General features: G+C 39.4%; 1 protein-coding gene and 1 non-coding gene across 2 annotated transcripts in view; both read left to right on the forward strand.

The window, feature by feature from the left end:
- Positions 1 to 26,448, forward strand: part of LOC131243597 (uncharacterized) — a 36,674-nt gene extending 10,226 nt beyond the window's left edge. Inside the window, exons 2-3 of the mRNA XM_058243062.1 lie at positions 21,930 to 22,249; positions 26,183 to 26,448. Coding sequence (XP_058099045.1) covers positions 21,930 to 22,249; positions 26,183 to 26,272 — 410 coding nt within the window. The 3' untranslated portion in view covers positions 26,273 to 26,448. The remainder of the gene's footprint in view (positions 1 to 21,929; positions 22,250 to 26,182) is intronic.
- LOC131244744 (small nucleolar RNA R71) lies at positions 13,344 to 13,450 on the forward strand. Its single transcript, XR_009170523.1, has one exon. It is a non-coding gene; the product is annotated as a small nucleolar RNA R71 (small nucleolar RNA).
- Positions 26,449 to 27,251: the final 803 nt, after the last annotated feature.

Here is a 27,251-nt window from a genome sequence, read left to right on the forward strand (position 1 = left end):
ACTTTGTTTAATAGAACTAGGTCACTTTGTTCGGCAACCCATCGCTTTTTCGACAATTTGAAACTTTGTCTAATAGAACCCTATTTGCTTTGTCTCGTTTAACCTTATTAATTTGTTTAGTGGAAGCATGTTGCTTTGTCAAGTAACCTCCTCACTTTGTTTAGTATAACTTTGTCACTTCGTCTAATAACTCCATCACTTTGTTCAATGAACCTCATCACTTTGTCTAATGACTAAGAAAAAATTATCGACAATGGATGGTCTATATTGTCAGTGGCCCCACATGATTTAATGCCCACGTTGAATTGTCTTATTACCATGAAAACTATTCATTATATATTGTTCCTGAAAGCTATGCTTAATTATCTTAATGTTTAGTAAATCTTGGGGGTTGTACCTCACTGGGATAACCATTGATGCTATCAAACCATATTCAGTGTATAGGAGATGCAGATGATGAGCATGTTAGTGTTCACGTGGAATAGGAGGAGCAAGATGATCTTGCAACTCTTTATTCATAATTTCATTCGTATTTAATTTGTATTATCTTGTATTGTAAAAACTTAAGACATTGGTTTGTATAAGTCGTCAGGTAGCCACTCAATTATTTTGTTATATATATTTGGACTCCCTCTTATACTTAATTTGTTTCTATTCCGCTAAATTACTAACTCTAATAAAGAAAAAAATGTACGTGAAATTTGGGCTATATTTAAAAGTTAACACTCGAGTTTTTGGAAAACTAGTAGTGTCACGCCCCAAATCCAGAAATCGGGCTCACAAAATTCTCGATTGCCGAATCTGGTGCTGACAGCCTCCGTAGTACCCCATTCTCGGCTCTCAGCACCCATATGCCACACTCCGATCCTTGGATCCTACAAGAAGGATTTTTCAACGTACATTTGTCTCATAAGAAGCATAACCAAAAGTTTACCCAAATCACAAAGGCAACATCATCATCACATATCCACTAATATAAACAGTTGAATACAGTGCTGAAAGGAAAATACATATATCGAAATCAAAACTCCAGAAGACCGCTGCACGCTCCATGCTCAACGTTGCTGCAACCTAACGTCACCTACATGCATCTATCATGCATAAGCTTATAGAAAGCTTAGAGGCTGGTGTAAGTGTGTGCAATGCACGTGCCAAGCATCTAAATATCAGAGTATGCAGAAATATGCTGGTAAGTCTATAAATATCATCAGCCTCATCCTGGCTATGCGATGCAAAAACATAATAAGCCAATATCATATACTGAGGAAATAATATAGATCAACTATACAATGCGGAGACATAGTAAGCCAAATATCATATACTAATAATGCAATGCAATATACAAATCATGACGAGCCTTCGAATACCTTCAACCTCATCCATGCCATGTAAGTGCAAAGACATAGCAATCCAAAATGCCATATACCGCGGATGTAATGCAATATGCGATGCGAATGAAATGACCAAGCTAGAGTGTGAAGTTGGGATGATAGTACGTAGTATCGCAGGCTATGGGGTCCACTACAAATGACTTCTATCTAAACCAGTCCCATACCTAAATTTAGATAGTTAGACTTAATGTGGTAAACTCCTGATCCTAGGTTAGTCGTGCTCCTAACAAAAATTCTGGCTATTTCGAAGGTAGACATATCAAATTAGTTGCGCACCACTAGCCCGAGTGGATAGTGAATGAATGAATGAATGAGTAAGATGCTGAGTATACAACTCCACTCAATAAGTCCACATATCAACACCGTACATTCTGGGATCATCGCCGGGGTCTAGTACACTCTACATACAATCGTTGCCCACTGAACGTGCAACCATGCAAGTAGAAGAGACCTCACTATCCGCTTGACCAGTAATCAACCAATATCTACCCGGCACGTCGATAGTGGACCCAATTACGAGCTGGTCAAACTCAGCTTAGCTTTAGAGCAACTAAAATTATACTAATTATTGTCATTAAATATTGTCCACTAATTAATCCTTGAATCTTTAATTACATTGACATCAAAAAAATAAATAATAACAACATTCATTGAATTTTAATTAATTTCTAAATAAATAAGGAAAAAGTCTTCAATGTTGCCCAATTGATTCTTCATATACAAATCCTGCAAAATAATCTATACGGGTGTGAGCACGACGGCTCGTAGGGTCACATCCTTCCCAAAATTGAAAACTCTATGTTAAGACTAATACAACACAATAAAATAAATAGGATCAATTACGAGTATTAAATCGATATTTTACATGATAATAATAATAATTTGTATTTCATAATAACAAAATTAGATGTACAGTCAACTAAAATCCTTTTTGTTTCAATCCAAGGCAGAGCACCCGTATGTGTTGATTCTTTTAGGGAATGACCCTCGGCAGAACAGCGATGTTGATCCTTTTAGGAAATGACCCTCAGCAGAGCACCTGATGAATAGACTTTTAGGGTAAATACCTAGGGTAGAACACCCGTATGTGTTGATCCTTTTAGGGAATCACCCAGGGCAGAACACCTGTGCCGATCCTTTCGGGAATGACCCTGGGCAGAGCACTCGTACCATGCCGATCCTTTCGGGAATGACCCTAGGCAGAGCACCCATAAAAATATAATGATCCTTTTAGGGCAGAGCACCCATAAAAATATAATGATCTTTTTAGGGCAGAGCACTCGTAAATTCAAATACATTATTCATCATGTAATAATAAGGAATTAATTACAATTTGATCACATAACGATAATTAATTAAAATCAATTAATAACTCAAATAAATTACCTTTATACTATGCAATTAAGAATCAAATAAAATAATCTGCAACTAATGATACTAATCAAATAAATTGAATACATAACAAATAATCAAATCAATTTATATATTAACCTAAAATTTCCAACAGGGAAGATCACCTACCTGCTATGGAAAAATAGTGTGATGGGAGGAAAATAATCTGAAGCGATGCTAATTTCTACGTGTACTAACTTGGATTGACCAACTCTAAACTCGACCCAACTTGGGAAGTAGAACTTCATATAAATGTGTCAATCTCCATAAAAATCAGATGTTATAGAAGGATCTTCAGGTTAGCTTGTACTCGGTGAGCTGAGTTGCACTCAGCAGATTCAGTCAACTTGGTGGAACGGCTCGATATACGCTACCTCCACTCAGGATCTCTCTCTCTCTCTCTCTCTCTCTCTCTCTAGAATAGTTGCAAGAGATGCTGGAAAAACCAACAACGCATCATTGGGGATTGAGTCAGTGAGTCACAAACTCGATGTTGAACCCTCACGGATACTCTCCCTTCTCCTGATCTCTCTTTTTCTTCTCACAATCTTTCTTTTATGATTTTCTCTATGGTTTTCTATAGATAGCATGAGAAATGGGGTATAAAAATAATGTTAGGTGAGTTGGTGAGTTCTAAGTTTGAGAGTTGTGTCTTCCGCGTGTTCGAGGAGTCGTAAAGAGAAAAAGAACGTGGGCATATGCAAACTTCTGATTGACTGTCACGGGAGGATTACTGGAGGGCCGATGGCCATTGGATGAAGGATTTTGAATGGCTGAGATTGTGTGGAAAGACCTCACATGGATTGGGAAGAGAAGAAGCCATGTCATAAAAACGGAAGGCTTCCTTGCGCATGTAGAACTCGGGATGATAGGTGGGGTCCATTGAGATGTATGACGAAGGCTTTAAAACATTCATTTATTTTGTCAGGTTGAGATGGGTTGGGAGTTCAAGAATGAAGCAGATCTGAAACTCTGGTGGACCGCACAGTTGGAATCCAGGGAAGAGTTTTCAACGGATGGAATTACTTCAAGGTCCGAACATGATGGATGGTTTGGATTATGCTGTGGGTCCCAACATGACAAATGGTTGATGGTCACAACTCGGGTCGTGTGAGTACTGGCTGAAGAAGAAGGGAGAGAGGAGCGGGAGATGGGGTTGGTTTTGATGAGAGGAGTGCACGTCACTTTGTTTTGTTTTGTTTTTTTTTAAAAATTTTTAGAGTGGGCCCCACAGGAATGATGTGACAGATCCACACCGTTCATCAGTTTTGCTGGATGATGTTAGGACATGGACCAGGAAATAAGGTAGATTCAAGGTTTAAGTGGGCCACACCAAAAGAAAAAATGGGATATAGTTCCCACCGTTAAAAAAACAGACGAGTTGTTACATTCTACCCTCCTTAACAAAAATTGCATCCCCGAACTTTATTATGCCAATACCTAAACAAAAATTGCGTGGTCGGTTTGCGAATGACGTAGTTTGTGCTAACATTTACTTTAGTTGTGGTGCCTCTTTAGGTGATAGTGTGTTATGAAATTATTCGTAGAAACCTACTCTCTTCTGATAGTGCGACAACATAATCAAGGGTTGACGTCAATGTTATGAAGGTCTTTGATTATTATTATTATTATTAGTACGTTGAAGATTTTATAGGATTACAAGGAATATTAGATGGTCTAAAGACTTACACATGAAGATCAAGAGGATAAGAGCTGTGATATGTACCAAGGTTGTAATACAAAAAAAAAAAAAAAAACCCAGATTTTGAGGACATTGTTCCTGCTAATGTTTCTGGTATTTTCAGGTATCGGATTGGTCTAAAACTTTTTATAATGATGCATCTATTAGTATATCATAACTCTATAAAATTTTAGCTTAATCCAAAGTTTACAAAAAATCCTAAAATTTAGAAAATTAGGTTTGCTCAAAAGCAAATAATTTCTAACCAGCATACACATAAATTAAAATCGGTATAGGAGAAACCTAGAATTATATTTTTATATTATTTTTCTATAAAACTACACTTATTAATATACATCTGAGATTTTGAATCGCCTTAAACGGAGTTATAATTAATTAATTATGATTTTTATAATTCAAGTGTTTTTTGCTTACTATTGTTGTCCAACTTATCATAGTAAGTTAAAAATTCTTAAAAATTCCTTAGGATCCAGTGTTGAGCTGTTAGTTCAATGTTAAGCCTAAATAGTATCATATTTAATGTCATAAAGATACAAAGGGTTTTCTAAGTTCATATTTTATTTTAATTTTCATTTCATCACAAAAGTAAAGAATCCTATATTGGGATCTCTAATTCAATCTCTATCATAGGCCTTAAAATTGATTCTAGCCTAAGCTTAATCAAACCATTAGTGAAACATATATCAAAGGTCCTCGTGAGAATTTAAAACCTAAGCTTTGATACCCATCTGTCACGCTCTGAAAATCGACTTTAATACGCAACTCTCTGTTTCAGGATATCATTGGTAACCAGCAAGAGAGTCCATGATAACCAAAACTTGCCTCGAAGATCATCTTTTCATTCCTTCAGCTTTTGATTTTTTTTCATTAAAAGTAATACCAAAACAAATCCTCACCTATAGGGAGCAAACCTATGGTGAAGACTGCGTACTCAAACCTTTTTACGTATTATCCGTAGGGAATGAAATCCACACGTATAGGGAGCAAACCTATAGTGAAAAGTCCTTGCCTCACCTCTTTCAACGGTATCTTTTCCCTTCAATTGATCATGATGGGCAATTTTTCAAGATGGTTCCTTCCATGCTTACTGAATTTTTCAAGATGGTTCCATTCATGCTTACTGATCACCAAATTAACCCTTCAGTATCAAACTGAAATCTTAATGGGTAAGTGAAATGTGACATGTGAAATCATGACTCAATCAATGTTTAAAACCTCTAACCATGGACTAACAATTTAAATTTAACTGTGAAATTTAATAGATAACTGAATCCAAGAGTCATAAAGTACCAACATGTTGAGGGTCAAATATTGCATATCAGACCCATTTATTGCATAGATTTACACGCATGATACTGCTTAATGGCCTGATTAATCGTGTTTATAATGCAGAGTGTATGTACGAGCCTGGACCGAAATGGGTGCTTAAAGCATGGACTTAACGCTCTGATGACACCAAAGCGTGGGACGGACTCCAGAGACCCAAGATCAACAGAATTACACATCAGGGACCCAAGAAAATCAAGGAATTGAAGCTCAAGTGGCCTGAAAAGTGTCCAGAATGCAAGATCATAGGGTTCCCACCATCTGATCAGTTCGAAACTTCATACGTGGCCTGAGGACCATAAACTAACCATACACGTCAAATTTCAGCCATTGGATCCTCGTGAAAGTGGCTGAACTAACCGATCAGTCCATAAAATCCTGATTTGGGGCCCACCCGCTGTCCAGATACGCTTTAACTTTGGTCCCTACGGTTCAAATGAAATGGAGAACAAGATGAATGGTGTGGATTTCTCATAATCATTATACAGTGTATATACTACACTTTTTGCACTAAGAGTGCATGGCAACACAGGGACGTGAACTCTGTTTAGTGAACTCCGTTTCTGTCATGAAACAGAGACTGAAGATGATCTCAGTGGGCCATCATCATGGTCCAAATGCTCAATCCGAGCCGTCCATCATGCAGAGGGGCTCGATTTAGCCAAACCCATGTTGACTTTATGCACTCATGCATGCACACTTGTTGGTTTCAATGGTTACAAATGGACTGCCCTACAACTATTGCAGCTGATTTCTTTCGTGGGTCACGCCGAATCTGATCCAAAACCGTCCCTTCCCAACTGAAATTCCGAGAGGAATTCAATGGACGGCTTGGATCTCTCATTTGAAATAGACAGTGAGCCCCACCATGTCACAACGAAAGCCTTTCGCAGGCCCTGTTTTAGCGTCGGACGCTGGCCGATTTTTTGCGAGCTGTGGTGTGTGTTCGGCGATGATCATGTGGCTAATCTGAACCGTCCATCATGAAAATGGTTTGCCGAAGATTAAAATCATGACAGTATCAAAGGTTGGGGTGCACGTACGAACTCACAGTTCTCAGCCAAAGGAGAGCCCCTGCGTTACGAGATTAAAGGACAACATCGGTTTAGAGGGGTTGTGGGCCACTATGAGTGGATGTCCAAACAATCCACAACATCCATCTGTTAGGTCATTCAGAACCGTCCGTAGGGACGTTTCCCTTTTTGGAAATACACCGTTGTGCACAAACCAAGCCAACGGGATTCCAGCCGTTCCGGTTACGCAAGACAGCTAAGCTGCGTAATCTTGGCAGCTGCGAAATCTCTAGAGCTGCGCAATCTCTGCAGGTGCGTAAACAAGCTTCCCAACCTATTCCTTTTGGGACTCAAGACTACCAGAGGGGTTTTCTATAAAGGAGAATAAAAAAAGCTGGGAGGATTATTAAAATTTCGAAGGGACGGTGGAGCAGACAGAGGAAGAGAGAGAGTATTATTTTATTTGAATTTGTTTATTTCGGATTACTGCTTTTTTATTTTAAGATAATGTTTATTCTTGGCTAAACCTCTTAGCTAGGGCTAAGAGGTGAAGCCTGTAGCGAGATGGGAGATTTTACTGTGTGCCTTTAAAAACTGAATTTGATATAGTTGATTATTAAAGGAATATTTTTCTTAGTCTTTAATGATCTGTTGTGACTGAAATTACAATGGGTTTGCAATGGCTTTGAATATTTCTTTTCTCTTTTGATGTTTATGACGTCAGGAGGCCCTGTTGTTCACCATCGTCTCATGGGCATGGTAGGATGACAGTACCTTCCTGATCTTCATACATTGTTGATTGGTTGGTAATTAGTTTAATTTTATTGTTTACTTTGTCTCCTGGGCATGGTTTGGTGATGGAATCCATTCTAATTCATATACCTTTCATCTCTTGAAAATCAAATCAAGTAAGTTCAGTTGAATTCCATAATCCTTGATGCAGGCATAAGATCTCCCTGATCTCTACAAGTGGATCCTTTGAATCCCTAGTTCCTTTCCTCTGAATTCCTTAAAGTTTTAGATAATTCTTCCACAATTATTTCTTAAATTCTATTTGATTTAGATAGCATCTTAGTCTAGTTCTATTTCTACCTAGTTTCAGGACACGTACAAGTTTCAGTCCCTGTGGATTCGACCTCGATCTTACCGAGTTTATTACTACATCACAACCCTATACTTGGGGAGTGAACACAACATCACGCATCTTGAAATTCTAAGTGCCCTAGATGGCCATCAAAATACTTCGAATTCATCAGAAATCCTAGAAAATTTTTTAAAAAAATTTCCACAATTTTTTTTAAGACGAAGAAAATGCTGATTAGGTCACATAATCTCCCACCCCAACTTAAAATCTAAATTGTCCTCAATGTAAAAGATATGAGCATGCAATGCACTTGGGACAACGAAAAGTAAATATGAAGTGATAGGAAGATAGTACCTAGATGATGAATCGAGAGACACTTTCTAAGAGATCGCAGCATGGGCGTTGGTCGGCACGAGAGAGAAGGCAACAAAAAAATAACAGAAATAAAATCCTACCTATACTACTTTCGTAGGTGCTCTCAATTGCATTTAGCGTATGCAACAAGCCTTTAAACCCCTAGGTTGCCCCTACTGGACGAGTTGTAGTCTCGTGAGGGTTTGCAGTAATGTTACCCACAAACATTGAACTAACTAATGATAAAAACGAAATGAAATGAAGAGTTGGGTTGCCTCCCAGGAGCGCTAAGTTTACTGTCTTCAGCCAGACAAATAAAGCAACTACCCTAGTCCTATGAAAGCGATAAACCTACCTATACCTCCATCAGACTAGGAGATCAATCCTGGTAAACAGGAGCAGTCAGGGGCATGGACATGTCCTCTGAATCAAATTTCTCAACAAATGGTTTCAATCGATATCCATTGACTTTAAACTCCTTGCCATTTTCGGGATCTCTTATTTCAACGGCCCCATGAGAAAAAACAGTAACAACAATGTAAGGGCCGGTCCAACGAGATCGAAGTTTACCCGGAAAGAGATGTAATCGAGAATTGTACAAAAGGACCTTCTGATCAGGCGTGAATGATTTTCGCAAAATGTGTTGGTCATGAAATGCTTTCATCTTGTCCTTGTAAATTCGTACGCATTATTCCGAATTTTCTCAAGTTCATTCAATTGAAGTTTGCGTAGCGAGCCAGCGTTGTCCAGATTGAAATTAAGATTTTTGATCGCCTAGTATGCTTTATGTTCCAGCTCCACAGGCAAGTGACAAGCTTTCCTATAGACAAGTCTAAAGGGAGACATTCCAATAGGGGTTTTAAAGGCAGTACGGTATGCCCAAAAGGCATCGGTCAATCGGATTGACCAATCCTTACGATCAGGGTTAACCGTTTTCTCCAAAATGTGTTTAATTTCCCTATTAGAAATCTCAGCTTGCCCACTTGTCTGTGGGTGGTACGGGGTGCTCACCTTATGAGAGATACCGTATTTCTTCATTAAGCTCTCAATTGGTTTATTACAAAAGTGTGAGCCCCCATCACTAATGATGGCTCGAGGCGTTCCGAAGCGAGAAAAGATATTTTCTTTTAGGAATTTAATGACTATGCGATGGTCATTAGTTCGACACGGAATCGCTTCGACCCATTTAATGACATAATCCACGGCGAGCAAAATATACAGATTTTCAAACGATTGGAAGAATGGTCCCATGAAATCGATGCCCCAGCAATCAAATGCTTTAATGATAAGGATGGGATTCAAAGGCATCATATTTCGACGGGACAATGTTCCCAATTTCTGACAACGCTCACAAGCTTTGCAAAACTCATGAGTGTCCCTAAACATAGTGGGCCAGTAAAAGCCACACTGCAGAATCTTGGCCGTGGTCTTTTTAGTAGAAAAGTGACCACCACAGGCCTGTGAGTGACAGAAGGAGATGACGCTCTGATGCTCATCGTCTGGTACACATCTCCTTAGGATTTGGTCTGGGCAATATTTAAATAAATAAGGATCATCCCAGAAAAAGTTGCGCACCTCGATGAAGAATTTCTTCTTATCTTGCGCAGTCCATTGTGTCGGTATGACACCTGTAGCAAGATAATTAGCAATATCAGCGAACCAAGGTGAATGGGAGACTCTGAACAGTTGTTCATCAGGAAACATGTCGTTGATATGGGTCGTCTCAAGGGAATCAGAGGTATTAAGGCGAGAAAGGTGATCGGCCACAACGTTTTCTACTCCCTTTTTATCTTTAATTTCCAAATCAAATTCTTGAAGTAGAAGAATCCATCGTATCAGGCGGGGCTTAAAATCATTCTTAGAAAGAAGATATTTCAGTGCCGCATGATCTGTATAGATAATAATCTTGGATCCGATCAGGTAGGACCTAAATTTGTCCAAGGCGAACACTACTGCTAAGAGTTCCTTTTCTGTAGTTGAGTAGTTCACTTGGGCCGGATTTAAAGTCCTACTCGCGTAATAGATGACGTAGGGTCTCTTATCTTTTCTTTGGCCTAGAACCGCTCCAAGAGCATAATCAGAAGCGTCGCACATAAGCTCAAAAGGAAGGCTCCAGTCGAGTGGCTGCATGATAGGTGCAGTGGTTAACGTGCCCCTAAGCTTGGTGAAAGCTTCCTGGCATTGCTCAGTCCACTCGTACGGAGCATCTTTTTGAAGAAGATTACATAAAGGACGAGAGAGGAGACTAAAGTCCTTTATGAATCGCCTGTAAAATTCTGCGTGTCCTAAGAGGGATCACACGTCTCTGATGTTCTTGGGTGGAGGTAGGTTAGAGATAAGATCAATTTTTGCCTTATCTACCTTGATTCCCTTGGACGAGATGATATGCCCAAGGACAATTCCCTTCTAAACCATGAAATGACACTTCTCCCAATTAAGTACCAAGTTCTTTTCTTCACATCTTTTCAGCACACATTTAAGACTTTCCAAGCACTTGCTGAAAGATGGACCGTAAACAAAGAAATCGTCCATGAAGACCTCTAGATATTGCCCCACCATATCAGAAAAGATACTAAGCATACATCGCTGAAAGGTGGCAGGGACATTACATAGTCCGAATGGCATCCTTCGGTAGGCAAAGGTGCCGTGGGGACATGTAAATGTGGTCTTTTCCTGATCTTCAGGGGCTATCTCTATCTGGTTGTAGCCCGAATACCCGTCAAGGAAACAGTAATAGGAATGACCAGCTAACCTTTCCAGGATCTGATCAATGAATGATAAAGGAAAGTGGTCTTTCCTCGTGACGGTATTCAACTTCCTGTAGTCAATGCACATTCTCCAAGCAGTAGTGACTCTAGTTGGCACGAGTTCATTATTAGCATTGGCTACGATGGTAATTCCAGACTTCTTAGGGACCACTTGAGTTGAACTCACTCATTGACTATCAGATATAGGGTATATGATACCCACATCCAATAGTTTAAGAACCTCGGCCTTAACCACTTCCTTCATGTTTGGATTTAGTCTACATTGTGGTTGCCAAGCGATTTTTACATTATCCTCAAGATATATGCGGTGAGTACAAATCGAGGGATCGATTCCCTTGAGGTCCGCTATCGTCCATCCTAGGGCTCCTTTATGCTCAATGAGAGTAGATATGAGCATACTCTCCTGTTCTTTCTCCAGGTGGGCAGAGATCACCACCGGGTATGTCTTATCTTGACCTAAATAGGCATATTTCAAATCAGAGGGCAAAGGTTTTAGGTCAAGCTTCGGCGGCTTGAGGTTAGACGGTAGAGGTACTACATCGGTTAGTGGCAATTCTTCAAATTGTGGCCTCCACCGGTTAACTTCAAGTACCAGTGGAGTATCAATCAAGGCACACGTCTCCCTAATCATGTCATCATCAAAATCATGAGAGTGGGTCAGGCACGTCTCTAGATGGTCGGAGGATAAAATCAGAGGTGTCGTATCTTCCACGAAAGAGTCAATCATGTTAATGTCGTGGAAATCGTCATCATCCTCTAAGTTTCTGCTATTGTTGAAAAAAATGTTTGACTCCAATGTCAAATTCTCAAAAGACATAGTCATGACACCATTCCTGCAATTGATAATTGCATTTGACGTGGCAAGGAATGGGCGACCAAGAATAACGGGAATTTGAGTGCTCATGTTATTGATGGGTTCGGTGTCCAGGATGATAAAATCTATAGGGTAGTAAAATCTATCGACCTGGACTAACACATCCTCAACTATCCCTCTTGGTATACGAAGAAAGCGATCAACAAGTTGTAGTGTGGTCAGGGTGGGTTTTATCTCACCCAAATCTAACTGTTTGTATACCGAGTAGGGAATCAGATTTACGCTCGCTCCTAAGTCAAGAAGTGCGTGATCAATTCGATGGTTCCTGATTACACATGATATGGTTGGGCTACCGGGATTCTTGAATTTCTGCGGCACGTCTTGCTTCAGGATGGCACTCACTTTCTCAGTCAAGAAGATTTTCTTTTGAATACTTTGCCGTCTTCTGGTCGTGTATAAGTCTTTCAGAAATTTCGCATATGAAGGAATCTATTTCACGACATCAAGTAGAGGAATGTTAACTTTCACTTATTTCAACACCTCCAGAATATCCTGAGAGTTAGAAAGACGTTTTGGTGCAACCAACCGTTGGGGGAACGGAACAACTGACTTCTCTAGAAGTTTTGGTTCTAATTTTTGTGGGGTATTACTAGATCCATCATTGTTGTCCTCTTCTGGTTCTTGGCTTTTCGGGCCTAACCGGAAGAGTTTTATCAATGATCCTTCCACTCCTAAGAGTGGTGATGGATTTAGCGTGCCCCATCTGATTTGAAGAGCTGGGATCACTAATCTCGTACTGCGGTTTAGGATTGGGGAGAGGTTGTGCAGGAAGCATCCCCTTTTCTATAACTGTCATACGAGAATTTATCTTTTGCATAAAATCTATAAATCCCCGCATTGCCTGAGCCAGCTCTTGTATGGAATTTTGAACCGGTTCCTCTTGAGGTTTCACTTGATTTGGATTTTGATTGAAGAAACCTTGAGGTGTAGCCGTTTGTCCATTCCTCCAACTAAAGTTTGGATGATTTTTCCAACCAGGATTGTGCATATTAGAGTTAGGTCCAGTAAAAGGTCTTTGATAGTTGTTTACGGCATTGGCTTGTTCATTCAATACTCCTCGAAAGGCAGGTATTGTAAGACAGTTTTCAGTTGTGTGAATGTTGCAATCACAGATGCCGCAAACAATTTCATTGACCTTATCCTTATTTCCTTCCATGGCCTCAAATTTTCTTATGAGATTATTCACTTTATAATTGAGATCATCTTCTTCTTTCAGGAGATACATTCTGTCTTTCTCCTTAGATTGAGTTGGTCTAGACGTGGTGTTTGATTTTGAGTAATAGTCCCAAGATTGTGTTTTTTCAGCCAGACTGTCGAGGTAGTCTCATACCTCATCGACGTCTTTATTAATGAACTCTCCATTACACATTGCCTTGACCATTTGGTGCATGGAAGATGTCAGTCCATCGTAGAAAAAATTTGTAATGCGCCACGTTTCAAATCCGTGTTGTGGGCATGAACTGACCAAATCTTTGAACCTTTCCCAACATTGGAAGAATGTTTCATATTCCTTTTGGGCAAAGTTCATGATTGCTTTTCTGAGGGTAATCGTTTTACGATGTGGAAAGAATTTTTTTATGAATTCCCTCTGCATGTCGTTCCATGTGCCAATGGATCTAGGACGTAGTGAATGTAACTACGTCTTAGCCTTCTCTTTTAAGGAAAAAGGAAAGAATTTCAGCCTGATTGTATCCTCAGATACATTAGGAAAATATAATGTAGGTATAATCTCATCGAACTCTTTCAAATATAAATATGGACTTTCTTATTCAAGTCCATGGAATTTGGGAAGGAGTTGGATAACTCCTGGCTTGATGCCCATTTGTCCTGTGTTTTCAGGAAAAATCATGCATGAGGGCGTACTCACTCCCGCCGGTTGTAGATAATCTCGTAAAGTACGAGGCGGGGGTGCCTGATGTACCTCATTCTCATCTTGGGTATCCTCCACCCTGGGTGGAAGTAGAGAAGGTTGGTCTTCAGCTATGACTTCAATTAACTCAGGGGATTTCGAGTGGTGTCTAGTCCTGCGATGGATAGTCAACCCCTCAACCAATCCTCCTTCAGTCAAGAGATGTCGAGTGTTATCACGGGCCCACTTGGGCATGAAACACTCGTAGCCCTCAATCAAATTCGAAACCTAATCTTAAGAAAGGAAAAGAAAATCTAGAAAGAAAGAGAGAGTTGGAAAGAAATTACCAAATTGAAGTCCCTAAGTTAAAGACCTGCAAAAGAAAACAAACAAGTCAGTTTCTAAAGAGAAGGTCTAGAATTAGAAAATCTTTAAAAAGAAAGATAGAAGTAAAATAGTTTCTAAAAGAAGAAAATCCTAAACTAGAAAGTAAATTACTAAAAGAGAACTGAAAAATAGAAAGTAGAGAAAGAACTTACTGAATTAGAAATTTCTATCTTAAAGGCCTATAAAATAGGAAAGTTAGTTTTTAAACAAAAAGTCTACCAGTAGAAAATTTCTAAAAATAAAATAAGAAACAAAGCTAGAGTCTAAAAGAGTTTAGAATTAGAAACTTGCTAAAAAAAGAATCCTAATCTAGGAATAGCAAGGAAATTAAGAAAGAATTTACCAACCTACAAAACAAAAGAGTTGGGTTAGTTTCCAAAAAGGGAAAACTATAAAAAAAATAGAAAATAGAAAACTCTATAATTAAAAGAGAACTAGAATTAGAAAACTTCTAAAACTCAAACCCTAATTCTAAAAATAGAAAGAGTAGAGGATTTAGAAAAGAATTACCAAATTAGAAGTTGATGTCAAGGTCCTACAAAACAGGAAACAGATTAGTTTCTAGAAATCAGAAAAACTAAACCTAAAGTTAGAAAAATCCTAATCTTAAACTAATCCTAAAACTAGTTGATTTCAGAAAACGTAGCCGTCAATCCTTGGCAACGGCGCCAAAAACTTGTTCACTCCCCAAGTATAGGGTTGTGATGTAGTAATAAACTCGGTAAGACCGAGGTCGAATCCACAGGGACTGAAACTTGTACGTGATCTGGAACTAACTAGATCTAGAACTAGCAAAAGATGTAATCTAAATCAAATAGAATTTAAAGAATAATTGTGAAATAAATTATCTAAAACTAAAGAGAAATCAGAGGTAAGAAAACTAGGGATTCAGAGGATCCACTTGTAGAGATCAGGGAGATCTTACGCCTACTTCGAGAATCATGGAAATTAACTGAACTTACCTGATATAAGTTTCAAGAGATGAAAGGTATAGGAATTAGAATGGATTCCATCACCAATCAACATGTTATGAGGGTTAGGAAGGGTACCGTCATCCGACCATGCCCATGAGACTATGGTGAACAATAGGGTTTCCTGACGTCATAAACATAAAAAAATGAAGAAACATGCTCAAAGCCATCGCAGACCTATTGTAATTTTCGTCACAACAGACCATTAAAAAAACTGAAAACATTCCCTTACAATCAACCCAATACCAAATCCATTTAGTTTAAACAAGAATTAAAGGCATAAAATTCTTCCCATCATGCTACAAGCTTCACCCCTTAGCCCTAGCTAAGGGGTTCAACCAGACATGGATGGCTGATTCTCTTAAAAATAAAACAAACAAAGTAAAATAAAATAATCAGAAAAAGAAAAAAAATAAACTCTCTATCTTCTCTCTCTCTCCCTTGCAATCGTCCAAGCCGAGCACAATCTTCCTCCCACGGCTGCCCTCCTCCGATTCTCCCCCCCAAGCTCTCTCTTTTCTTCCCTTTTATCCCTTGCTAGGGACGGCGGAGAGAGGTTGTTGTATTAGAAACGGAAACCCATCCGTTTATGCAGAAAGAGCTTACGCAACAAAGATTTTCGCAGCCGGAAGTAAAACGTGGTCGGTGATGTTCACCGCGGATGTCTTCGAGCAAACTCCCCTGCACGGTCGGTTTTCGCTCCTGCTCCATCCGAATGGCTTGGATCATCATGAAGTTTGATGATGGTGGCCCACCAGAGTCGACCGCAACTTCCTGTTGCGAAACAGAGTCACCGCAAGTCGACTCTGCTACATGCATTGGCCCATTTATTGAGGCCGAGTTGAAAATCCACTCTGTCCATTGAATGACCCTCAAAAAACCGTTCATAGTTGATCCGTTTTGGATCAAAACCGTGGTGGCCCACGGTTTATTTTATTGCACCGTCGGTCGTTTGTTTGGACGGTTGAAAAACGATCGACGTTGACCTCTTTAAATCCACCACCTAGGCTCGAATAATAAGGACCATGGGAATATGATGGACGATCTAGATCACTGATTTGGATGACGGGTGAGCCCCACTACTCAAAAATGGTCGGACGCTGTCCGTCCGCTGCTCTTTTCTCACAAATTTAAGAGGAAGGGTCGGTCAGCCCTTTGGTTGACCGGACTCTCTGTCCGGTGCACTTCTCGTGCACATGTACCTTATGTACATGCAATGTACATATGGGTTCATCTTGATGTTCGAGAGAAATCTGTACCGTCCATCCATTTTTTCGCCTCATTTAAGGCGTTGAGTCCAAAATTAAAGCATATCCAAAAACTAGGTGGGCCCCAAATTGGAGATTAATGGGCTGATCTGTCTGTTGGCCCATTTTTCAAGATCTCCAATGGTTGAAATTTAATATGTATGGTTTATTTATATCTCCCAGGCTATGTATGAATTTTTGAGCTAATCAGATGACAGGAACTATGTGATCTTGCATTCTTCACCAATTTCAGGCCTCTTTAATGTGAATAGCTTGATTTTCTCGGATCCCTGGCATGTTATTCCATCGATCTTGGTCCCCTGCAGTCCGTCCCTTGCCTTTAGTGTCATCAGATTATTAAATTCATGCTTTAAGCTCCCTTTTCAGTCCATGCTCGTAAATACACTCTGCATCACAATCATAATTAAAGCGGGCCATTAAATGGTATTATGTTCGTAAATCTAAGCAATAACTGGGGTCTAATATTTAATATTTGACCCTCAATAAGTTGGCCAGGCCCGAACCCGAATTTCAGGATTGTGAGTTGTATTTAAATAAATATACATCACAACCCACATTATTTCATGCATTTTCAAGGCAATCAGAGCAACTAAAATGATACTAATCATTGTCATTAAATATTGTCCACTAATTAATCCTTGAATCTTTAATTACATTGATATAAAAAAATAAATAATAACAACATACATTGAATTTTAATTAATTTCTAAATAAATAAGGATAATAGTTTTCAATGTTGCCCAACTAATTCTTCATATATAAATCCTATAAAATAATCTATACGGGTGTGAGCACGATGGCTCATAGGGTGACATCCTTCCCAAAATTGAAAACTCTATGTTAACATCAATACAACTCAATAAAATAAATAGGATTAATTATGAGTGTTAAATCGGCATTTTACATGATAATAATAACAATTTATATTTCATAATAACAAAATAAGATAATACAGTCATCTAAAATCCTTTTTGGTTCAATCCAGGGCAGAGCATCCGTGTGTGTTAACCCTTTTATGGAATGACCTTCGGCAGAGCACCGGTGTTGATCCTTTTAGGACATGACCCTCGGCAGAGCACCTGGTGAATAGACTTTTAGGGTAAATACCCATGGCAGAGCACTCGTGTGAGTTGATCCTTTTAGGGAATCACCTAGGGTAGAGCACTAGTGCCGATCCTTTTGGGAATGACCCTTAGCAAAGCACCCGTACTATGCCGATCCTTTCAGGAATGACCCTGGGTAGAGCACCCATAAAAATATAAAGATCCTTTTAGGACAGGGCACCCATAAAAATATAATGATCCTTTTAGGGTAGAGCACCCATAAATTCAAATATATTATTCATCATGTAATAATAAGGAATTAATTACAATTTGAGCACATAACGATAATTAATTGAAATCAATTAATAACTCAAATAAATTACCTTTATACTATGCAATTAAGAATCAAATAAAATAATTTGCAACTAATGATAATAATCAAATAAATTGAATACATAACAAATAATCAAATCAATCTATATATTAACCTAAAATTTTCAATAGGGAAGATCACCTACTTGCTTTGGAAAAATAGTGTGATGAGAGGAAAATAATCTGAAGCGATGCTAATTTATATATGTACTAACTTGGATTAACGAACTCTGAACTCGACCCAACTTGGGAAGTAGAACTTCATATAAAGGCGTTCATCTCCATAAAAATCATATGCTATAGAAGGATCTTCAGGTTAACTCATACTCAGTGAGCTGAGTTGCACTCAGCCGATTCAGTCAACTTGGTGGAACGGCTCGATATACACTACCTCCACTTAGGATCTCTCTCTCTCTCTCTCTCTCTCTCTCTAGAGTAGTTGCAAGGGATGCTGGAAAAACCGACAACGCATCATTGAAGATTGAGTCAGTGAGTCATGAACTCGATGTTGAACCCTCACGGATACTCTCCCTTCTCTTGATCTCTCTTTTTCTTCTCACAATCTTTCTTTTATGATTTTCTCTATGATTTTCTATAGATAGCATGAGAAATAGGGTATAAAAATAATGTCAGATGAGTTGGTGGGTTTTAAGTTTGAGAGTTGTGTCTTCTGCCCGTTTGAGGAGTCATAAAGAGAAAAAGAACGTGAACATATGCAAACTTCTAATTGACTGTCACGAGGAGGACTGCTGGAAGGCCGATGGCCATTGGATGAACGATTTTGAATGGCTGAGATTGTGTGGAAAGACCTCACATGGATTGGGAAGAAAATAAGTCGTGTTATAAAAACGGAAGGCTTCCTTACGCATGTAGAACTCGGGATGATAGGTGGGATCTATTGAGATGTATGACGAAGGATCTAAAACATTCATTTGTTTTGTTAGGTTGAGATGGGTTGGGAGTTCAAGAATGAAGTAGATTTGAAACTCTGGTGGACCGCACAGTTGGAATCCAGGGAATAGTTTTCAACGGATGAAATTGCTTCAAGGTCCGAACATGATGGATGGTTTGGATTATGCTGTGGGTCTGAATATGACAAATGGTTGATGGTCACAGCTCGGGTCGTGTGAGTACTGGCTGAAGAAGAAGGGAGAGAGGAGCGGAAGTTGGGGTTGGTTACGGTGAGAGGAGTGACGTGCGTCAGCACATCACTTTGTTTTGGTTTTTTTTAAAAAGAATAAAATTTTAGAGTGAGCTCCACAGGAATGATGTGACAGATCCACATCGTTCATCAGTTTTGCTAGATGATGTTAGGACATGGGCCAGGAAATGAGGTAGATTCAAGGTTTAACTGGGCCACACCAAAAGAAAAAATGGGATATAGTTCCCACCGTTAAAAAAACAGACGGGTTGTTACATTCGTGGGCCACATAAGTTTTGAATCGAGCTAATATTTTAGTATTTTCAACTCATCCTAAGCAAAAATAACCTCAAGAAGGGCATGGATCACATATAAACGTCTAAGATTTCCATAGAGATTTCAATAATGGACATTTTCATATTAATTTGAGTTTTGGATCTAGTTCATTTTTTATTCACGCAACAACGTCATATGGAAAATATAGATGTACAGGATAATTTCTCACAAACATCACAGTGGCCCACGTAGCTTCTGACTGCAGCTGTGACAAGTGGTCTGCTTTATAAAAGAAAGAAAGAATCCTACTCCATCTCTGGCCATGAACAGCAGTTCTCTGGTGGCCCAACGTGATGTATATGTTTACCGCCATTGTCGCTCCTTTCTCTTAGCTCATTTTAAAGTATGAGCACAAAAATAAAGTTGATCCGATGCTCCAGTGAGCCACACTATATATGACTCTTGCATTTAATACAACCCAAGCTTATTATTTGGTGTGGTCCACTTGAGAAGAGAAAAGGATTTGCTTTATCATTTGGTAAGGGCCTTACAGTCTTGAGTGAGGCCCGATCTAACCTAATCCGCTCCCGTGCAACACATTCCAAGTATAGAGAGATTTTTTTTTTTAAAAAGTGTTGTATGTAGAACTTCCATGGACCGAGCACGACAATCTGCACTCAAAATAATAACAGCTGAGTATAGAACATATTTTGGCCCCACGAGTACCGTCCAGTAGAGACGTGACATGAAATGCAATCCGCATCCCATTCTTATAGAGCATGAAAGTTTGGTATTTTTCTTTTACCAGCGCTTTATCTGCGAGCTACTAATAAAAAAGCATTACTATCCTGTCAATGACACCCTGTATGCAAGCAAAGCTGCCAGCCTAGATTCCCCAGTAAGCAGGACTGCACTGTCAATGACACCCGGTATGCAAGCAAAGCTGTCAGCCTAGATACGTCAGGTTACTGGAACCTGGGTGACCAAACTATTTTTTGGTCCCACCATGATATCTTCTTATGTTCGAGTAAATTCAGAGCTATAATGAGCCATACCAAAAGAAATAGTAAAGATTAAATGAACTACCATTGTGGTTATTTTTGGTCCATAGAAGTTTTGGATAAGGATGATGTTTGTGTTTTACCTTCATTTTGATGAGAATCACATTACGAATGAGTTAGAGAGCATATAGATATCACAATGAGTCCAAGAAAGTTTTGGGGACGAGCATTTTTCATCCCCTCACTTTCTATAGTGTGGCCAGCTTGAGTTTTGGATTTGCCTCAGTTTTGAGATTATGTCATAATATTAGGTAAAATTAAGCCAACTTGATGTAGCGTGGAAACTGCGGTGGAATCCATGTAGTATTTGGTTAAGTGACCTATGGTAACTGGGATGTAGGAAATTTTATATTTATGACCAGGTCATGTATCTTGGATATGCTATCTAGGTTATGTTGATTTGTACTAGTTATTGTGTTCTTGGTTCATCAATCACCTTAGAATAGTGAGGAGAGCTTTATAGCAGTGGTGGCGAATGTAGAATTTAGAATGCGCCATTCTACCTATGCATGTATGGATGGTTTGAGAAAATACCAATGCAACTCTGCTTGAATCCAACATTGTCCCTAGCTCATTTATCATGCTGGCTGTGCTTCTAAAACTAGCTGCCTTGACTGGAAACTCTGCCAAGTCAACTCAACTCAACTCGAAGGGATGTTGATTAGTTGCTTGTTGGCTTCAAAGCTGTTGAGGGCTGAAACCTTGAGAGCTGGTTACATGAGACCCCGGACAGGCCCAAGACAGTTTGGCCCTTACCATGGACCCCACCTTGATGTATGTATTCTGTGCCTACGTTGTCCATCTATTTTTTGAGATAATTTCAGGGCATTATCCAAAAAATGAAGTAGATCTTATCATTAGGTGGACCATATACCTTAACATTTTGCACCGTTTATTTGTAATACAACCTGTTGATAAGGTCACGTTAGCCTATATGAAGGGAAAAAACACATATCAGCTTGATCCAAAACTTTCATGGCCCCCTGAAGGTTTTTAATGGTCGACACTCATTCAACACTGTTTCCTGTATTGTGATCCAATTCATATTGGGATATACCTCATTTTTCGTTTCATCATATAAAATGATCTGAAAAAATAGATGGACGGCATGGATGAAATACATACATCATGGTAGATCCCAAAGAGCACCAACCACCAGCCATTGGCCGGTAGCGGGGAGAGTAGCTAATCCGTTTCCGGATTTGCCTACTTGCGGCAAGCAAAGGATCCGAATTCATAAATATATCGATCCTATTATTCATCCTGCAGTGGGCTCCACCATTTTGGATGGTCCAGAATTTTCCAACAACCCTATAAATAAACACCAACATAAGACCACAAGCCAAGTAACCCACCGAAATCATGGCACCCACGCTAAGCTTAAAGCTTTTGGTAAACAAGAACACAGGCGAGGTGTTATTTGGAGAAGCCAAGAAAGATTTCGTAGATTTTCTCTTTAGCCTCTTAGCATTTCCAATTGGGTCCGTTGCAAAGCTCCTCACAAAGGAATACACGGTGGGATGCACTGGAAGTCTCTACGACAGCCTTGAAAATCTCGACGATGAATACATGCAACCTAAATTTGACAAAAATACCATCCTCAATCCCAAGATGTCCAATCCGATTAGCGGTCCGGATCCTCTCCTTTTGTTGCAAGGTGGTGCTTCCACCGCATCTAAGTACTACACATGCGGCTATAACTACTCTCACCGCTTCGTCACAGATGTAGAGGGCGTGGGGTGTCCATCTTGCATCAATAAAATGACCGCTGAGGTTCTCTATTTTAGGCCTAAAGTGGTAGCTTCGGGATCGGACGGTGGAGGTGGTTCCGTTAAGGGTGTAGTGACTTATATGGTGATGGATGATTTGGCTGTGAAGCCCATGTCTACCATATCAGGCATTGCTTTACTTACCAAGTTCCAAGTTAAGGATGTGAGTGCACTCGAGGAGAAGGTTGTGGAAGTGGGGTTCGATGAGGTACGGCATTCCCCTGTTACTCACGTTATAAGTTGGACGCGGATTGCGTCCTACTGCCGCCCGGACGGATTACGGTAATCCGTCCGCGCAGAGCTCTTTGGGGCTTACTGTGATGTAAGTGTTTTATCCATGCCGTTAAACGCTTTTATCAGATCATTTTAATATGGTAACCAAAAAGTGAGACAGGTCCAAGTCTTAAGCGGACCACAAAGTGGGTATTAAGTGTCCACCGTTAAAAACTTCTTAAGGAGTTGGAGAAGTTTCAGATTAAGCTTATATTTGGGTTTTCACTTCATCCACGTCTACCTGACCTCATGAATAGGTTGGATGGTGAAAAAAACATCACATTAGCCCTTAGAAAGGTTTCAACAGTGGGTGTCATTATCAGTGTAGCTTCCTTTGGTGTGGTCTATTGGAGCTGTGGACATGCCTCAATTTTAGGATCATACGTTAAAATGATATGAAAAAAGCGATGAATTGCGTGGATAAAACACTTACATCAAGTTGGGCCTCACATAGCCCTGCCCGGACAAAAGGAAAGCAGATTGGCTGGTGTACCACACACCAGTGACCTAGATGGTGCGTTGACGTAACTAAGTTATGTGGGTCCCATAATGAGGTATCCGTTATATACATCTACCATTGAAACTCTTTTCGGAGACGTAGAAGTTTTGGATCAATATGATATTTGTTTTTTTATCTTCATCCATATCTCTGTGACCTCGTGAACAGATCGGATGGGAAATAAACGTTAAAGTGGGCCCTATGAATATTTTAACGGTGAGAATCATTATCCTACAACTATTTGTGGTGTGGTGGGGCTTATGATCTAGAATGATCTCACCAAATGGATGAACGGTGTGGATATAATAAATACATGATCGTGGGGCGCATGTAACTTAGATCTCCTTTCAACCATTTGAACAACCGGCGCTCGTACCCACAGCAGCCAGGTTGTTGGCGTGTGGTACACCAGCCAATCCGCTCCTACAAGAAGTGGGTCCTTATGCCTCTGTTGCTGACTCGTAAGAGTTTCGGTGATATAGGCCATCCACTATACGGTTTCTATGTTAGTTTTTTCTTTTTTTCATCTTCGACAAATAATCTTCAGAGATTTTTCTATATGGCCGCTTGTTTTTTGGTCCATGGATTAAATAGAGGGTTTAAAATATTTCCAAAAAAAAAAATTGTTTAGGATGACCGAGAGCCATTATGTCCAACTTTTTCATGAGTTCATGGAAAGAAGCGAGTGTAAAACTTAAATTCAAATCTTAGGTAGGCCACACCATGAGAAATAGTGGTAATGAATAGTATGTGTTGCGCCAATTCAATCAAATTGAACTACTTGTGTGATCGAGGGTATATATTGAACTTTTGAATGTGGGTAAAAAATGAGGAGTGGCAAAGTCTACTTGACTCAAAGTTTGATTGAACCACTGGTGTCTCCTATATTAAGCTAAACAAGATTGGAGATAGATTAAAGATCCAAGTCCTCTCAATTACTTATATTTGTGCTTCCTCTGAGACAATTTGTGAAAGGGTAAGATTAAGCCTTTCCTAATGAGTTCATTTTGTTACAAGTTGGCGAACTTAAAGATTTAATATTCTTTCACTAACATTTTAAGTTCAAAGCACTTCTTAAAGGAATGAAGATAAACACAAATTAATGAATGCGAAATGTTGTCAATTTCATTAACATTGGCGTTTGAAATCATCAAAACTCCTCCCTAAGGCTCTACACAATTTGGTAATTCTTTTTTTTTTTTTTTTACACAAGCACACACACCCCACACACAATTTGGTAATTCTAGTTCAACTAAAACTTTATATGTGTATCACAGATGTGACACACCACTCCTCACACGATTTTGCATGTATCACAACTGAGTGAGGTCCACTGGTACACTCAACCACATCATCCAACCCTTAGGACAATCAAAACCCTTGATCAATAAGGCTCACCTTATAGAATTCTTTCACTACTCATTTATACCATTGATATTCTAAGTGTCACTGTCATCTATATAGGTTCACGCTGTTGGATACACGTCTTTTGATAAGGAATATGATGTAGAGCGGGTTGCAAACACTTTCATGTCCAAGATGGACCAGAGATGGCTTGATTAGAGGCAGAAGTCATCAAGACCATTGGAACCTTAAAATAGACATATCTTGCAAATTGGAATGAGTGACTTCTACCCAAAATCATATATGGTATGTCGAGTAACTCATTCCGGTTTGCGAGATATATCTGTTTTAAGGTTCTGACAGTATTGATGACTTCTGCCTCTGATTAGGCCTTCTCTGGTCCATCTTGGACATGAAAGTATTCACGACCCGCTTTACATCAGTCCCCTCCACTTCAAAAGAACTCGTCCTTGAGTTCGTGCTGTTCAGTTCATGATACTCCATCTGGTGCACCATAACGATACCCAGATCAAAAGTTATGATGAATTTAGGGTTCGCCTTCTTTTGGTCCAACCATGCTAGGAATGTATCTGTGATACATTCTACATCATAATATCATACTTGTTTGAGAAAAAGATTGGTCAGTAAAAGATGGCCAACAGTCCAAAATCGAGGGGCATGTGTGGGTCACTGCAAATGAAATACTTAGATTGGTCACGCGTGTGCCATTCAATAGTGGGAATCAGGCCCCTGATGATAGTTGCAGTGCATGTGCAATACATGTATCTCAAACCAAACACTATGGGTTCCACTTTAGACACACAATCGCCTTAAAATCAAAGCCAATGGATGGTTTCCATGTCTTTATTGGACTCTTATTGGTTGGACTCGCATCAAACCCGTTGATCAGGTGAAACAACCACATGCAGAGCTTGATTGGGCCACAATGGTTTGCATCTTGCATTAAACTCGTTGATCACGTAAAACAGCAATATGCACATGCAGCTTAGGTGGGCCATGAGGGTTTGGCAAAACAACCACATGCCCCATCTAAAATCTCATCATTGGTCTAATCAATGATAGGGCTTATCCTTGATTAGAAATGGGGAACCATAGGTTGGCCACCACTACTGGTTTTTTAGAGCTCGCGCTATCCACCATGGGGCCCATCCAAACTCTCTGCACATTGACGAGACGAACTTAACTTCTCCACCTATCGTCAACCCATGGGGAGAGTGATAGAAGTAGAGAGAGAGAGAAGGAGATAAAGATAGGACTATAGAGGGAGAGAGGGGAGGAGGGAGAAGGAGAGGATAAGAATAGCAAAATTTTTACTTAGATAATTAATATTCTTTAAGTAGGGTAAGTGGATTATAATTGTGGTTTGATGGAAGGCAGTTTAATCAATACAAAAATACGCTACTGAATAGTATGGTAGTGGGCAATTTTTTTATCCAACGGTGAAAACTTTAGGCAGTTTTTTGGAAATAGTTAAAAATATATAGTTTTCCATAGGCTAAAAGGTAAGTGATTATATGGAAAAATTCATAATCTTAACCATATTATTTATACTAGAAAAGTGAATGGTCCATATTGATCGTGCTCAAAAAAGTCTAGTCATTGATATTAACCAATGGTATGAAAGAATGGATGGTCCAAATTTCAGTCTGAATGTCCCATGTGCCTCTTGAAATTTTTTAGGACATTGGGAAAAGCTAATGTCCAACAATGTCCCTGTATTTTAAGAGACACATGGCATGTCCCACCCCCAACCCGTACATTGCAAATGTGAAAATCTCATGCAATTGGATGATCCTACCAACCCTTTTAGTGTGGGCTATTTTGTTATAACTGTACATTTTTGGAGCCATAGATAGGATGGTTAGCATCATCAAACTAAACTAAGTCCCACTTGCACTCACTAATAACCTACAACATTGATCATATAATATGGGATATAATATTTTTATTTAATTTTATCTTATTATATTTAATGTAGGATTTATTTGTGATTTTATTTGTTAGGCTTTGGCTCTCTTAAAGGCTTCCTTGGAGTCGAAGACAACACTCAATGACATCTTTGGAGCAAAGTCGGAGAAAGTGCTTGTGGTGTAGATATATTGCAACATCATCACCAAGCATCTCCTACTGTAAATTGGTGTTGTGTGGGAATCTCATGCACATTTTCTACATTGGGATTTCCCGATAACATTAATGGATGGTAGGAGATGTTAGTCATAAAATATTATGTTGTTTCTTTTTATACCTTTCTAAGCATAGTTGGTTGAAAATATTGATGGTGTTTAATATCTTAAAAAAATACAGTGTAAACTCATTTATTTTGCATTGAAATATTTTATTTTGAAAACTTTAATGAATTAGTGGCTGTAAACATTTCATCGACTATATGTAAAGAGGTATACATGAGTCGATCCGAGCCGAGCTATGAGCACAGCTCGACTTGGTTCAGCCACTTGCCGACCCCAGCTTGAACTCAGTCCTTAAGCCGAGCTGGAGCCTGACTAGCCAGCTCGGCTCGGTTCGGTCAGTAGCTCGGGCCAGTTCGAGCTGAGTTCGAACGAAGATTGACCCGAGTTTACCTCTACGACATTTTCACAAACACATGGACCGCATCTGAAATTCTCATTGTTTGGAAAACAACGGCAACGGTTTTTACAGGTATTTCATCAAACACCTCGTAGGCAACATGAAAATCAAGAAAAAGGGGTATTTGTTTCACATATGTACCTTCCTTGCCACCAGTCGATACTTGTTTGGGTCATTTCATCAAACAATTGATTTGGATTTGGACAAATGGCTGAGAGGATTTGGGCAAACGGGTTAGGAGCTGAGGTTAGGGTTGGGTGAACGGGTAAGGTTTTTTTTTTTAAAATTAAAAATTAAAAAAAAACTAATATATACTCAACTTAAAAATCGATCCGAGCCTAATCGAGTCAAGTTGAGCTCAATACCAAGTCGAGTCGAGTCGAGCTAGGTCCAGCTTGGACTCAACTCGAAATGTTTCGAGCTCATTAAAAGTAGCTCGACTCGGCTCGAACACAGTTTCGATCCGAGTCGAGTAGAGCTTTTCCGA

This window comes from Magnolia sinica, chromosome 4, assembly GCF_029962835.1.
Source record: "Magnolia sinica isolate HGM2019 chromosome 4, MsV1, whole genome shotgun sequence".
In the NCBI taxonomy this organism is placed as follows: Eukaryota; Viridiplantae; Streptophyta; class Magnoliopsida; order Magnoliales; family Magnoliaceae; genus Magnolia; species Magnolia sinica.